Raw genomic sequence first — 15031 nt, 5'->3', positions numbered from 1 at the left:
GCTGGGCCGATTGAGATTTTCTTAATTGGTCCAGGTCTGGCTGATGGGATGCTTCGGCCGCGGTTAGTTAACACCCTACCAACAAAGACGTACCGCCAAGCGAATTAGCGTTCCGGTACGATGTCGTATAGAAACCAAAAGGGGTGTGGATTTTCATACTCCTCCTAACAACCACCATCCATCAGGTGCAGATCACAGATTGCAGTCAAGGGCTAACTTCTAAAGAACAAAAAAAATCCTCCGTTTTGAAAATCGGTTAAACGTAACAGGCTCATCAAAACTTTTATTTTTATTTCATAATTTCCATATTTCAGTAGATTTGTTGAATTACGGTATCATGTTGTTATCCGTCTGCTTTAATCTCGCTTAGCTTTGTTTATTAAACTTTGGGATCTCGAAAGCAAATTTGTATTAACCTGTTATTCTCAAACAGATTTCTCAAGTTTCGAGTGTATTATAATTACTTTGTGAAACAGGCTACGTACTTTTGTACTCGTAAGAAAAGATTTATTCTTACTTTTTTATTTATTTAATTAAGGCAGTTAATGTTCTTTGTTTTTAAAAGAATCCATCCTACTTTATATTAATATTATAAACACGTAAGTTTGTATGGATGTGTATGTTTATTTTGATGTTTGTTACTCTTTAAGGTTGTTTAGTACCCTAGAGACAACAAAAGGAAACGCGGCAGGCCATTAAGAAGATGGGAAGATGGATGGGAAGGAACACTTTGGAAAAGGAAAGTTCATGATCGCAAGGCATGGAAAATCTTGGGGGAGGCCTATGCCGAAAGGCAAGACGATTTACCGGTGTACCGGTGTGTTTTTATTCAGAAACATAGGCTTCATTACGGAAAAATCTATGGTTCCCGATTTGTGAAAAACTTAATTCCACGCGGACAAAGTCGCGGGCGTCCGTTAGTACTCCATAAAAAGAATTTTACCCATACTTTTATAAGGTAACAAGTTGGAGGGGAATGTGAGTATAAGGCATGTATGCCCAATATTCGAATTCCCCTCCAACTTGTCAAAAAAAGCAGTCTTAGGAGTTGATACGACAATAGTCCATCGGGCAGGGATAGAACCACGACACTCGGTGATTGAGTCCGACCCCTATACCGTTAAGCTGTTGACACTTCTAGGCTCTGGCGGTGCTATTAATTAGGCTAGTTAAACCAACCAGTTCAATAAATTATTTAGATTTTCAGACAGGTCACCGCTTTTTCGAAGTCGGTTAAATATTTTTTATTGAAATTTTAGAATAACCATCGTGAATGCTTTGCAATACTGAAATTGTAGCTATATAGTTTGGTTTCTGCTTTTCATGAACAAGCTAGTGATTAAGAACCCCGTATCGAATGGAAACTAGTCGGACCGACTCCGACAAAAATCACGTGATATTGAGAAGATGAGTTATAACTTATACACTAATTTCTTTGAACAATTACGTTTATTTACAACTAGCAGACGCCCTTCTTCGTCCGCCCTTAGATCTCTTTAATCCAGCCCTTACCTTACAGTAGTATCGCTGTAAAAATTGAGTAACTTCTTCAGTTTTCCCTACATTTCCCTTCACAGCTCTGCTCCTATTGATCGTTGTGTTATGAAAAGTATACTATAACCTGACCAGCAGTATGAAGAATAATTGTACCAAGTTTCGTTATAATCCGTCGAGTAGTTTTTGTTTCTATAACAGACAGACAGATAGACAAAAATTTTACTGATTGTATTTTTGGCATCCGTATCGATCACTAGTCACCCCCTGATAGTTATTTTCGAAATATATTTCATGTACAGAATTGACCTCTCTACAAATTTATTATTAAACAATATAAAATGTATTAACTTATTTAAATGTCATAGCAAACCTGCAAAAGCTTTTCCTGTGAAACTGGACCGCAGTTAATGTATTTTAATGTACGTAGTTTATAAAGGTCAGTGTATGTTTTAGCACTTCCAAAATAGAAAAGCAATAAAAGGGGCGATAAAACTTACTCAAAACAATTTGGACGGTCGTCCTCGTGCAACTCCAAATGTAATGAAAAAACTGGACAAAACGTTCCGTGAACGAAATCTTTTCGGGGATTAACTCAGTATCAACAAATCTAACTCTCTTTTTCCCGTGTCCTTTATCTTTTTTGTCGAACCCTTTGCCCTTCACTAAATTAGATTTTTGTGTCACTCCACCGGGCAGCTCGTTTATCGTAAACACATTGTCACTCACTATGTTGAGAACACTATCAAAAGTACTGGCTACATTTTTGACTTTTTTACTTTCAACGTTTAATGGTCTCGCTTCAACGCTTTGGGTTTGTCTATTGTTTTCCAAAGCCGTGTTTGAACTGCGATCTGGCTAAGATAATAACCACGATAAGTCTTTGTACGTACACAACAATGCCGTACTGAGTGGTTCTCTACTGTGACGCCAATCATTTGCAACTCGACGACGCGTCTAGACTGCCGCTGGCTCTGTGTCAACTCCCGACTTTAGGGCGCACTTAAATATGAACCAAATGAAGATATTCATAACAAATTAATCCGAATGCATGACAATGCTCCCGCACATAAATAACAACAATACACGCGATGTTATCGAGATAATAGATTTTATTCGCGAAGAGTTATATGAGTTTGAAATATACTGAGGAAAATTTCTCATAACTCTGGGATTATATTATTTATCTAAAATTAATTTAAAATGTTCAAAGAACATGTGTTCTTAAATGAATATTTTCGGTGTAAATAGTATTTCTTTTGTAAATAGATCTTAAATTGTCACCCTAAAGGTACAGTATAGCCGTACCTTTAGGGTAATGATGTAGCCAGACTTATTAATTGATAAATAGTAACGATAGATAACTGTGTGTGTTTCATAGATAGTCAGAGTTATTTGAATTACTTTGTATGAAAACATAAAATCTTTTTTTCTAGTTAATAAAATATTAGGTACGCAGCTCGTAAAGAATTAAGAAAATTCTCAGGTATGCATAGGTTACCTCGATGTTTTTCCTCCACCTTTTGAGACATGTGATATTTAACTTCTTAAAATGCACATAACTGAAAGTTGGATGTGCATGCCCTGGACCGGATTTGAAACTACGCCCTCCGAATCGAAAGCAGAGGTCATATCCACTGGGCTTTCACCGTTCCGATAATATCAAACAATGCATGATTATTGCGAATTGTATCTATATACATAGTAATTATATACACAGCATGACAGTAAGTTAAAGTGAGCCTTAACTTACTAATGTGGAATCACTAAAAATAATATACATTTTTTCAGACTTAGATAGCTTCAAGTTTAAAATAAAATCTACATTTCTTTATATTCAGAATATATCTAACTTGTTCATTTATGATACAAATATACTTTAGTATTTTCATACAGAACGTAGTAATATTTAATTAACTAAAAACATCCTTTATTCAAGCAGCACGAAGCAGAAAGTAATTTTACACCACCAGCACTTTGTTACTTAGCACTAATTTCATGATATCACGACGAATGGGTGAACCCTAATCAAATGTTATCATAAGCCACTCACCCTAGACCCTTAATAAAATACTCTATAACATTGAGAATTATGACGCTATATAACCGCGATATGGGTGCGTTCTGAGCTCAGTGGAAAATTTACTATTTTTCCGGACATTATGACAGCTACGACGTTTTTGTAAATGCCTCCTGAATATATTGTGCGGGTGAAAGCTCTAAAATAATGTTGAGGACGTTACATTACACCTTTTTATTGTAAGCAGCTAAAGGACTATAGTTACCTCTGACCGTAAGTACATTACCAACTGTTTTAGAACTATACTTTAACGGCCAGGAATAGAATTCTAGACTTTCTACCCTCTAACCGTGGTGTTACTGAGGCTTAATCGTTACAGTTGATGAAGAAGCTGATAGCTGGTGCTAAGTACAAAACCATACAACTGAGCAGCGCTTTGTCATCTCTATCATCATTAACAGCCAATGATCGTCCACTACTGGACATAGGTATAACGGTCTCGAGCTACCTACATCCAGCAGCTCCAATATCACACAACTTAAAGAAATACGGTAATAGTACTAGTTGTATTTTTCGGTTACGAAGTACTACTCGTACTATTACCGTATTTCTTTAAGTTCACTATTATATAATTAGTACTATTACCGTATTTCTTTAAGTTCACTATTATATAATTAGTACTATTACCGTATTTCTTTATGTTCACTAGACAACTCGTACTATCACCTTATTTATTTAAGTTTACAATTATACGACTCGTACTATTACCGTATTTGTGTAAGTTTACAATTATACGACTCGTACTATTACCGTATTCCTGTAAATTTACAATTATACAACTCGTACTATTACCGTATTTCTTTAAATTCACAAGTATACAACTCGTACTATTACCGTATTTCTTTAAGTTCACTAGTATACAACTCATAATATTACCGTATTTCTTTAAGTTCACTAGTATACAACTCGTACTATTACCGTATTCCTTTAAATTCACAAGTATACAACTCGTACTATTACCGTATTTCTTTAAGTTCACAAGTATACAACTCATACTATTACCGTATTTCTTTAAGTTCACTAGTATATAACTCGTACTATTATCGTATTTCTGTAAATTTATAATTATACAACTCATACTATTACCGTATTTCTTTAAGTTCACTAGTATATAACTCGTACTATTACCGTATTTCTTTAAGTTCAACAGCTTGCAAAATCTTATTTCAGAACTGAATATTAAATTGTACCTTCAGCGGATGCTTCCCCGGCGCCTCTTGTATTTTATTTTCTGTTTCAAAATACTCGAATCAATTTCAATTAATTTTCCGATACTGAAAGAGATTTCACCGGGTACCGGAATATTCATGACTGAATGCAGATTCGTGAAAACGCAATGTGAATTCGATTTTTAAAGAATAAAATCAGTACCATTTTGGTGGTTTCAAAAATATATTTCAGTAGGTTTTGAACAACACTAATACCTACTTTGTTGTTTTATAAAACGAAGTCCTACGGTTGCGTTTTGTCTGGCATAGACTCCTTTTGGACATCCAGTTTTAATGAATGGGAGGGGTTAATTATAATTATTTTACTGAAAATCTGGGCTGCTAACAAGCCCGCTCTAGATTGGACCTTATAATCCGATAGGAAGGATAAAAATCAATACCCCTTTTGGTTTCTACACGACATACCGGAACGCTAAATCGCTTGGCGGTACGGTACATCTTTGCCCGTAGGGTGGTAACTAAGCCACCCACCAGCTAAACAGTTAGTAAGTTTATAGTAGAGGAGTGGACAGAAGATAATAAATGCCCCATTTTGCGCAATACAAAGTTCAAGACACATTGTTACGTTTAAAATCGTGAAACTTTTATTTAACAGCTCTTCTAACTCCAATGAAAAGTGGCTCAAAAACTTTTCCCTGTTTGAATATTTTTGTCGCTTCCATATAAAAGAACTTGTGAAATGCTCAAAGTTGACGACCTTGCTTTGTAAGCATTTTGAAAGCAAATAAGCTTAAATAATATTCAGTCTTTGAGTTGGGAAAAACTCGGCGAGTAACTTTTGTTTTTCTAGTGTATTGTATTTCTAGGTAACTACAATATAGTTGTATATAAGATGTGAACTACTTAAGTATATAGTTGTATCGTAGAAGAAATGTTTTTAACCATACGGTAACCAAAGCGTTTAATTAAGTACCGATTTTTAAATTAAAATTATCTTAACTCAATGAAATAATTAATTAAAACAGTAAAGGTTGAATGAAAATTTTAATAAATCACTATACAACGATACACTTATAGGGCGATCTACATACAATAATAGTTATATATTGTATGGAAATGTCATATACTACTTACGTTGCAGGTATTTATATGATTTGGTGACCTATATGTTCACTGTTTATGTGTGAAGTATATCGCTTATGATATATAAAAATAAATAGGCCGCTTTATAACAACATCTTTACCAGATATAATCAGAGACTAGTTAGCTAATTTAGGATTCAATTTAAAATCCTACATTGAACCGAAGTTTAATTCAGTGAACCCAAGAAAAATAACCTATATATTGTTTTGTTTAAAGCAAGGCCATTGGCTTAATAAAAGGTGGGTCGTGCCCACCCTAGAAAGTTCCTGTGTGCACCCTGGGATTCTGGTCTACTACTGGAAAATTCTATTATGTTTTACAAAAAAAAAATTGTCAAATAATAACAATTTTTATTTTGAATCGTGATTTTTATTTAATCGGGACCAGGCCCACCCCAGGAAATAAACCTAGATACGCCAATGAGCAAGGCACTAGAGAAATCGTTTATTTATTTTAAGTAAATAGTAACCTTTTATTTTTACTTTTTTTAAAATAAATAAACGATATTAATACTTTCTGCGAAAAATAAAATAAATTAAAAGCAAATTAGATTCAACAGTTGCCCTCAGAATTTACATTTATTATAATGTGGTATTAAAATATATTGTGTGGACTGCAGAGCTTTTTGTTTAAACATATTATAAAACTTCGCAACATTTTTATCAGATACAAATTAGCATATGCATTATAAAAACGTTGAAAATAGACAAAAAGTAATTTTCATCAGCTCGGCTTGCATGTGGAGTTGTAGCCTCCTGCCATATGGGAATATGCCGAGTAATTTTATTCAGTGGCAAATAACATAGAGGCTATTTCGGTGACTAAAATTAGTTTTTATATAGTTTTCTTTTTTTATAACAATATGTAATAAAAAAAGGAAAACTAAAATATGGCTGGCACCAACCTTTGTAAAAGTCATATTAAAAAAATGTATGAAAAACTAAAAAACATCAAAACATTTTTTTTTTCAGGCGGAGAGGTTTCATGCCTGCTAGAGGGACAATCATTGTAATTTTGTTACTTAAGTGAACTATCGTATATTTGTGATGTATAACAGTTTTTGAAAGAGTTAATCTGACGTAGTTTGTCTACTTTTGAAAGGCTTTGGATGTATATGAAATATTATGTATGTTGGTGTATTTAACTGAAGGGACGTTTTTTTTAACAAACCACGAACCTTTAGTTGTACACACAAACGCGATTTGTCCATTATCTTACCAGTATAAAGCCAAATAGACATCTCATAATAAATTATAGTATAGGTAATATCATTAGAGCTACTTAACGTGCTAAGTCATCTGTATAGAACAAATCTCGCAAATGAAATTCCAAGCATGTTTTAAAAGGTTAATTGATAGCGAAAAAAATTATATTTTTCCTTAAAAAAACAATACCAGACGTCATTTTTAACCGACTTCAAAAAAAGGAGAACTTCTATCAATTCCTCGGATTTTTTTTTTAATGTAGGTATGTTCACAGATTACTCGAAGACGCCTGAACCGATTTTGAAAAATTCGCCGCCTTCACACTGATCAATTGATCAGTAGGTTGAACATAATACGATTTTATTTTACGCTTTTTAGTTTAGTCGGTACGTTTTTTTGTTTTTGAAGTCGGTTCAATTTTTTTTATTTAAATTTTTTATGTAATAAAAACTTGATACGCATTTTTATAGAAAATAAAAAACTGCTTAAAAATAAAATTGTAATGGAACGTCAAATTACCTAGTGCGAACTTGACACCGGTCCACGCGGTGCGGACATAGTGGAAGAGCCGGCGGTAGAGCGGGCGGTGGCGGCGGCGACGCGCGGGCGCCTCCGCGTCGGGCGCGGGCGGCGCCTCGGCCTCGCCCGCACCCTCTCGGCCCTCCACCGACGACGCCGTGGCGTTGCGCACCCAGCTTTACACTTAACACCCCTCCCGTCAGTGAAACCGCACCTTTACCACGCACCGAGCGCTCACTGTTCGCACAACCATTGGTCACACTTACATATATTTACACTATTGTTTCACACTTACTCTAATGAGTACTATTTACACTATTTTGGACACACTTACTGTATTAAGTATTTATATACAATTTTTAACTAGACATTTATTTTAAAACACAAACTAACTTGTAACACCAACTGTTTTTTTTTTTAATTAAAATTTAATCACTCCATTCCAAGTTCACTCGTTTGTTAGCGAAAGTTTGTTAAAGCGGTCTCTGGATTAGAATTTTTTAGTGAAACACGATCGAAGCGTTAGTACAAAGCGTACAGCCGGATATCTGTGAACAAAGAAAATCTGCGTGTTAGTTTTGTTAGCCACACGAAATAAATTCGAGAAATTATTGTTTATAAAAACGACAGATCAAACAATCTATATTTCTTCTGGTCAGTGATTTATAACGTATTGACCATGCTGATCCTATAATTTATCTAATCGTAGGTATTGCATTAATTTCTTTAATCTACATCAAAGAAAGAATACTGAAAATTCAGTGTTTAGTTCCTAGATGATGTAACATTTTATAAAATTACTAGAGGTCACCCGTCACTTCGTCCGTCCTTAGACCTCTTTAATACGACCTTTTAGGTCGCAAAAGCCGTTTTTAGTGAATGTTTGCTAAAAAAAGCTACCTCTCGGCCAAATTTCATCTTTGTACGTCTAGCGGTTTTTGTTACGCTTACGCTTTTGTTGAATTAGATTTTATTAAATTTTGCTTTATTAGCGCTTTTTTTGTGTCTAGATGTAAAATAATGATAATAAATTAAATTTGCTAACGGAGAGTTATAGATACGAGTATAGGATGTGAAACGCGCCATGAGCAGTCCACAACAAACTCATTATTTTTTCGTTGTTATCATCAAAAATATATATGAAATTCTACTCTCAAGCTATTTTATTGGAAAATTAATACTGAATATTAAGTACCACGACCCAGGACTCGAACCCAAAGCCTTATGATTTGAGAAAACATAGGATAACCACCAAGATGCCAGTTGTTGATCGAATTGATAAACTTGTAAGTTAGAGAAAGAGAACTGTCTATAAACATAATAATTATAAACAGAATAAAACAGATATTCTTGACCCGTGATAGCCTCTGCATCCAATTCCAGAGTGTGTAGGTTCGAATATGGTCCGGGGCATGCACCTCCAATCATTCTGAGAGGAGACTCTAGCTTAATGGTGAGCCGAATATGGGTTGAACTGTTTATATTATATCGTAATTATAATATGTAATCTATCCTAATATTATAAAGCTAAAGAGTTTGTTTGTTTGTTTGATTGAACGCGCTAATCTCAGGAACTACTGTTCCAATTTGAAAAATTCTTTCAGTGTTAGATAGCCCATTTATCGAGGAAGGCTATAGGTTATATTATCCCCGTATTCCTACGGGAACGGGAACTACACAAGTGAAACCGCGCGGCGTCAGCTAGTTGTAAAATATGTAACGTCACCGAGTTTCAAACGCAAGTCTCGTTAAAACTTTCTGTAGCAACTTTGCTATCTAATCTTCTGAAACGCAGACATCGATGAAAGTGGTTTGAGTTTGTCTCTTGTTTAAGTCGGATTTGCATTAGAATTGGATTTTACCGGAGTATGTAAATCAAAGGCACGTACAGCGTACTGGTACACATGCGGGGAAAACTTTTCCACGCGCTCTTGTACTATTTATTGGCGCGTGGCTAAAAAAGACGGCACGTTCGTAGTTTAAAAATGTTTCTATATGTTTCTTTTTTCGAGGAATGTTTTATCACTAGCGGAAGCTCGCGACTTCCGGGGGAAATAAGTTTTTCACAAATCCCTCTGAAACCATGGATTTTTCCGTAATGAATAGTGTGTTAGTCTAGAGAAAAATCTATTTTTATTCAAAATTTCAGCCAAATCGATTCAGTAGTAGCGGCGTTAAAGAGTAACCTAAGAGTAAGTAAACATCCAAAGAAACATTCATACGAACTTTAGCGTTTATAATATTAGTAGGATTCTCAGTCTATTTCAGCGGCCCACAGCAGGGCCAGACCTTCCTCTTTATATGAGAGGGGCTATAGAGCTTAGACCCACCCCACTGAACTAATGCGGGTTGACGTTAAATTAACTAAAAACCATTATCAGAAGTCAATGAGAATAACTGGGACAGTTTAACGTGCTCTCCCAGGTACCTACGGGGGTGTAACGTTCCCAACTTCCGATCTCCGGAATGAAAATTTTAATGGAAAACTTCTAATAAGTAAAGGTTAGTATCGGCACAGGACTCAAACCCAGGACCTTGTGATCCAAATCCGGATAGTCTAACCACTAGACCAACGAGGCAGATATTTAGAGGAACATAATAAAGCTATGTTTATAATACAGTTTATTTATATATTTGTCGAGTCAGAGAGAAAACAGAGTGCATCTAGAAATAAAGCAAGGAAGAAAGAAAATTTGTTTATTTGATACACACACATAGAAGACACAAAAAAAAACTAAATAAAAAAGTGTGTGTCAGCTCCGACGCCCGAATGGAGTTTCTCTCTTCCAGATCGACTGTCTAAATAGGTGTATGTTGCCCCGCACCATACACTATGTACGTCTCAATACTTACGCCTGAAAAGTGAAAGACGCGCAACCGAGGAGCAGCAGGCCGCGGCGAGCGCGCCCACACGCATGTGCACGCATTGGCGGCAGTGCACGGTGAAAGGTGCGCATAATAGGTTGCACTAAAAAGTAACGCTGTCATTCGTTCATCGAATTCTACTGCCCTTATTTTTTTCATACCGGGGGCTATATATGAAAAATCTATTCTTAAGGAATAAACTCTAATAAAGTAACAAAACGGTATAGACATTAAATAAAATCAAAGGATGATGTGTGTGTTATTAAAATGATCACCAATCAGCATGTGCTACGCAATTTTTATATCTTAAATGTTAAAAAGTTTGCGCGTACACTTGTGCACTATGTCATAACTAATTCCTAGGTGAAATTTGTCTCCGTGGACGAAATTCGGTCGAAAGAACATTTAGTTTGAATTATTACATTTCTACTCGTATATGTCAAGCGTTAAGTCCAGCCATGTGAAAAACATCTGCAAAGGATGGGTTGGTGACAGTTTTGAGTCGTGAAATCTGTACTAAAATAAAATTCTACGTAGTGGCACAAGGAAGCGTCCTTGGACCTACCTTATTTCTGATATATGTAAATGATCTCTGCAACTATAACATCCAGAACTGTAAAATTTAATTTATGAATAAACCTTTTTTTATGAAATTAAACTATCGTGAGTGTTATCTATAATCGACAATATAAAAATAAACTTCGTGGCCCAAATTCGATCGTAAGAACATTAAGTTTGAATTATTACGTTTCTACTCGTATAACTTATGTCAAGCGTTAAGGCCAGCCATGTGAAAAACATCTGCAAAGGATGGGTTGGTGACACTTGTGAGTTGTGAAATCTTTACTGAAATGAAGTTAAACTATCGTGAGTGTTATCCATATAAATAATAAAAATAAAATTGGATTGTCTGAAGTGCTTAGGTAGGTATATTATTATTATTATTGTATTGTTATGATACTAAAACGCAATCCTAATTAATATTTTCGTCTATCTATCAGTTTTACACTGACCACAGTTTTTTTTAGTAAATTTTACTTTATAGTATGTTAAAAGTGTTTTACTATATAAAACCTTTTTTGAAATACTTATATTTTCTATCTACAAGAAGAAAGTCTAGAAGTTTTGTATTTATTTATTGTGCTTACGACGTTTATAAAAAATCACGCTGTTAAAATTCACTCCACTAAGATGTTGGCCCTGTTTTATTTTCCAGGGACAATGGCCGCCCAGAGTGCCATACAAAGTTGTACAAGTTTAACAAAACCATAACTTCACGCGATTTTCGACGTTAAGCGAATAGAATAACCCCATGTGGATGGCACAAAATTATTTGTAGGTCCATAAATTAGAACATGCGTCACTGTCATCGTAGGCGGTTGTAACGAAACTACTGGAGAGACTGCGATAGTCAGATATTCTTCATGTTATAATCATTTCATACTAATGTATAATTTTTTTTATTCTTTACAAGTTAGCCCTTGTCTACAATCTCACCTGATTGTAAGTGATGATGCAATCTAAGATGGAAGCGGGTTAACTTTTTAGTAGGAGGATGAAAATCCACACGTCTTTCGGTTTCTACACGACATCATACCGAAACGCTAAATCATTTTGACGAAATGTCTTTGTCGGTAGGGTGGCTAATATGGCTAACTAGCCTCCCACCAATCAGACCTAAACCAATTAAGAAAACTTCAATCAGCCCAATTGGAGATCAAACCCAGGACCTCCGACTTGTAAATTCATCTCGCATTGCGCCACGGATGCCGTCAAATTAAATTAAAGTGTCTGCCTGTGATTTCAAAATAAATACGTTATAACAGGAGTGAATGGATCATCATTTACCATCAGGTGAGATTTTAGTTAAATGCTAACTTGTAAAGAATTAAAAAAAGAGGTATGTCTGACTATCGCATACTCTCGTTTTATAAGTTTCAGTAATAATTTGTGAAACGTTTGATGGCCGGTTTGCTTTAGAAAATGTATAGAGCTCCCTACTTGGTTGGCGGAAAATAATGACGTTATCTAAAGGGATGACTACGATTAAACTTACTTTGTCGGTTATCAAGGATTCGAGAAGTTTCGTCAAATAATTACATTAGGATTTCGACTTTGGTAAGCAATTATGGTACTTTTGAGTAAGTGGTATCAAATCTTAAATTGCCTTTTATATGCTACATGGGGACGCCCCCGAATTCGTCCGCGTAAAATTTAGTTTTTCACAAATCCCACGGGAACCATGGATTTTTCCGGGATGAAAAATAAATATTTTTATTCCAAATTTCAGCCAAATCGGTATAAATTGACAAAGTTTCATACAAACTTTCATCCCCTTCTAGGTAGAATTGATCAAAATCCTTTCTTAGCGGATGCCTATGTCATATCATCTACCTGCATGCCAAATTTCAGCCCGATCCGTCCAGTGATTTGGGCTGTGTGTTGATAGATCCCTATGTCAGTCAGTCAGTCATCCTTGAGTTATACTATATTTATATACACAAGTATATCCTACAAAATATGTTTCACTGTGTTTTGCGTTGGTTGAAAATAACAAAAAATTTGTGATCTTATATTTTTTTAAGTTAAAAGAGCAGTGATAGCCAAGTGGATATGACCTCGGCCTTTTCGATTCTGGGGGCGTATCTGGGTTGGGGAGGCCGCCATATTGGATTTTTAATGACGTTTCTTTGCTAGTCATGTATCGTCATCAGATCACAGAGCGTGTGCAAAATTTCATTCTAATCAAAGACCGGGAAGTGGGTTAAGATTCCAAGAATTTTTACATACATACTAGTTAAACTAATATAAAGCGTGTAATATAATTACGCACGTACATACACTTAGCACAGCTGTTTCGTTAATGAAGAAGAAAGTTGCTTACAAGTCTCCATATGTTGAAATTAAAATTAAACATTCCAAATTCTAAATGCAAGGTAAATTAGGCCTTATTTATATGACCCAAAAACTAGGTAGGTAGTACATATCCCTACAGCTAAGTTCAGATGAAACTGGACTGAAACTGGAATAGTCGGGTATATTAGTTTGCCGTAAATAAAACTTTGAAAAATGTTTGCGTTAGCCCGGTTAAAGTAAACTATGCAAAGTTCTCGAGCGCAACGTAGGTGAATATTGTAATATTTTAGAATATTTACTATTCTCGGAAATTTTCCAAAGTTTCTTTTAATTTTCCTTTTAGCCTAAAATGAGGATGTTTTAAAAAGTTTTATCTACTGGCTCAATTTTTAAAGTAAAAAACTTAGACTAACTAACCTAAAAAACTTAGACTAACTAACCAATTTAAAAAATGTTACTTTTTGGAGTTTATTGGAGTTTACTCCTTAAGAATCGATTTTAAATATATAGCCGCCATTATGAAAAAAATATGGGCAGTATATTCGACGAACGAATGACAGTCTACCGGAAGTCCTATTTCCCACTTTCATTACTTTACTTCAGAATACCTCGTCGGTTCGGTAATTCATAACTTCATAACTTCGGATCATGAGGTTTTAGGTTAAACTCCTGGGTAGGGTTATGAAATAATTAACTGATTTATTTATTTTTATTCGGTTTATAATTACTTTTAGAAATGGGCAGCTTAAGCTTGAAGTTGGGCAGGTGTTACATTCTCTTCGGAGAGCACAACAAACCACCAATACCATTATCTTCAACACCCTCAGACTACATTTATAATTAATTACATAGGTCATCAAACAGTTTTTTAGGAAACCGAACTTAGATTAATATCTTACACTAAACTAGAGGTTGTTGACCGTTTTTTACACTTTCAACTACACAAAAAGATATTTTTACGGAGCTCTTTGACCGACGAACATGATTACAACTAAGCATTAGATCGTTGACCATATACCTTGACAGAAAAGTAACGTCTAGCAAAGCAGGTCTTTATGTAATTAGTCTGAGCTGCAAGACACCGAATAGGTTTCATAGTGTCATCTCGTCTCGTATAGTGACGTATTTTAAGTTTTAATTTCTTATATACACATGGGCTTTAGTGTCCAGAATATCCTTTAGAGATATATGATTCCTGATAAGACAGGGTAGTTATAGTCTTCCTGGAACCAGTTTGTGTAGATAAAACCTAAAATAGAACGCTCTTGCAGTAAACATTTCTTTAGTCTTGTTTAAAAAATATACCCCATTTTCCGCAACAAGACAAAAAAGTCTTTGAAACAATCAACAGGCGATAAAATTTCCATTCCACTAGTCTACATTAGTTCGCAATGTAGGTCGGTCTGTAGTCCCAGTATCTCCGCAGCCCGTGCGAGACTGTAACGGGGTTTACCTTTTATTTTCTTTTATTGAAAACTCGGATTTGCACGTAATCTTTTAAGTGCTCGCCGGTCCCTCGGTTCTATTAACGTAGCCGCTGATTGTTTTAGTTTCTGTAATCAACTTGAAGGAGAGCAGACCTTTCATTTCTTTCTTGGCATTTTTATTGCGTTGCTATAATATCCGATAGACAGATTAATCTGGAACGTTGACTTGTTTTGACCGTCTCCGTGGCGCAGTGGTATGCGCGGTGGATTTA

The 15031-nt window shown here is 35.2% G+C and overlaps 1 protein-coding gene across 1 annotated transcript in view; it reads right to left on the bottom strand.

Moving 5' to 3' along the window:
- The window catches only part of LOC112048104 (Kv channel-interacting protein 1), a 294729-nt gene that overhangs the window by 176105 nt on the left and 103593 nt on the right, over positions 1–15031 (bottom strand). Inside the window, exon 2 of the mRNA XM_052885163.1 lies at positions 7612–7787. Coding sequence (XP_052741123.1) covers positions 7612–7787 — 176 coding nt within the window. The remainder of the gene's footprint in view (positions 1–7611; positions 7788–15031) is intronic.

Source organism: Bicyclus anynana, chromosome 13 (genome assembly GCF_947172395.1).
Source record: "Bicyclus anynana chromosome 13, ilBicAnyn1.1, whole genome shotgun sequence".
NCBI classification, from domain to species: domain Eukaryota; kingdom Metazoa; phylum Arthropoda; class Insecta; order Lepidoptera; family Nymphalidae; genus Bicyclus; species Bicyclus anynana.
The sequence above is the reverse complement of the archived record's forward strand: the minus strand, read 5'-3'. Positions and strand labels throughout refer to the sequence as shown.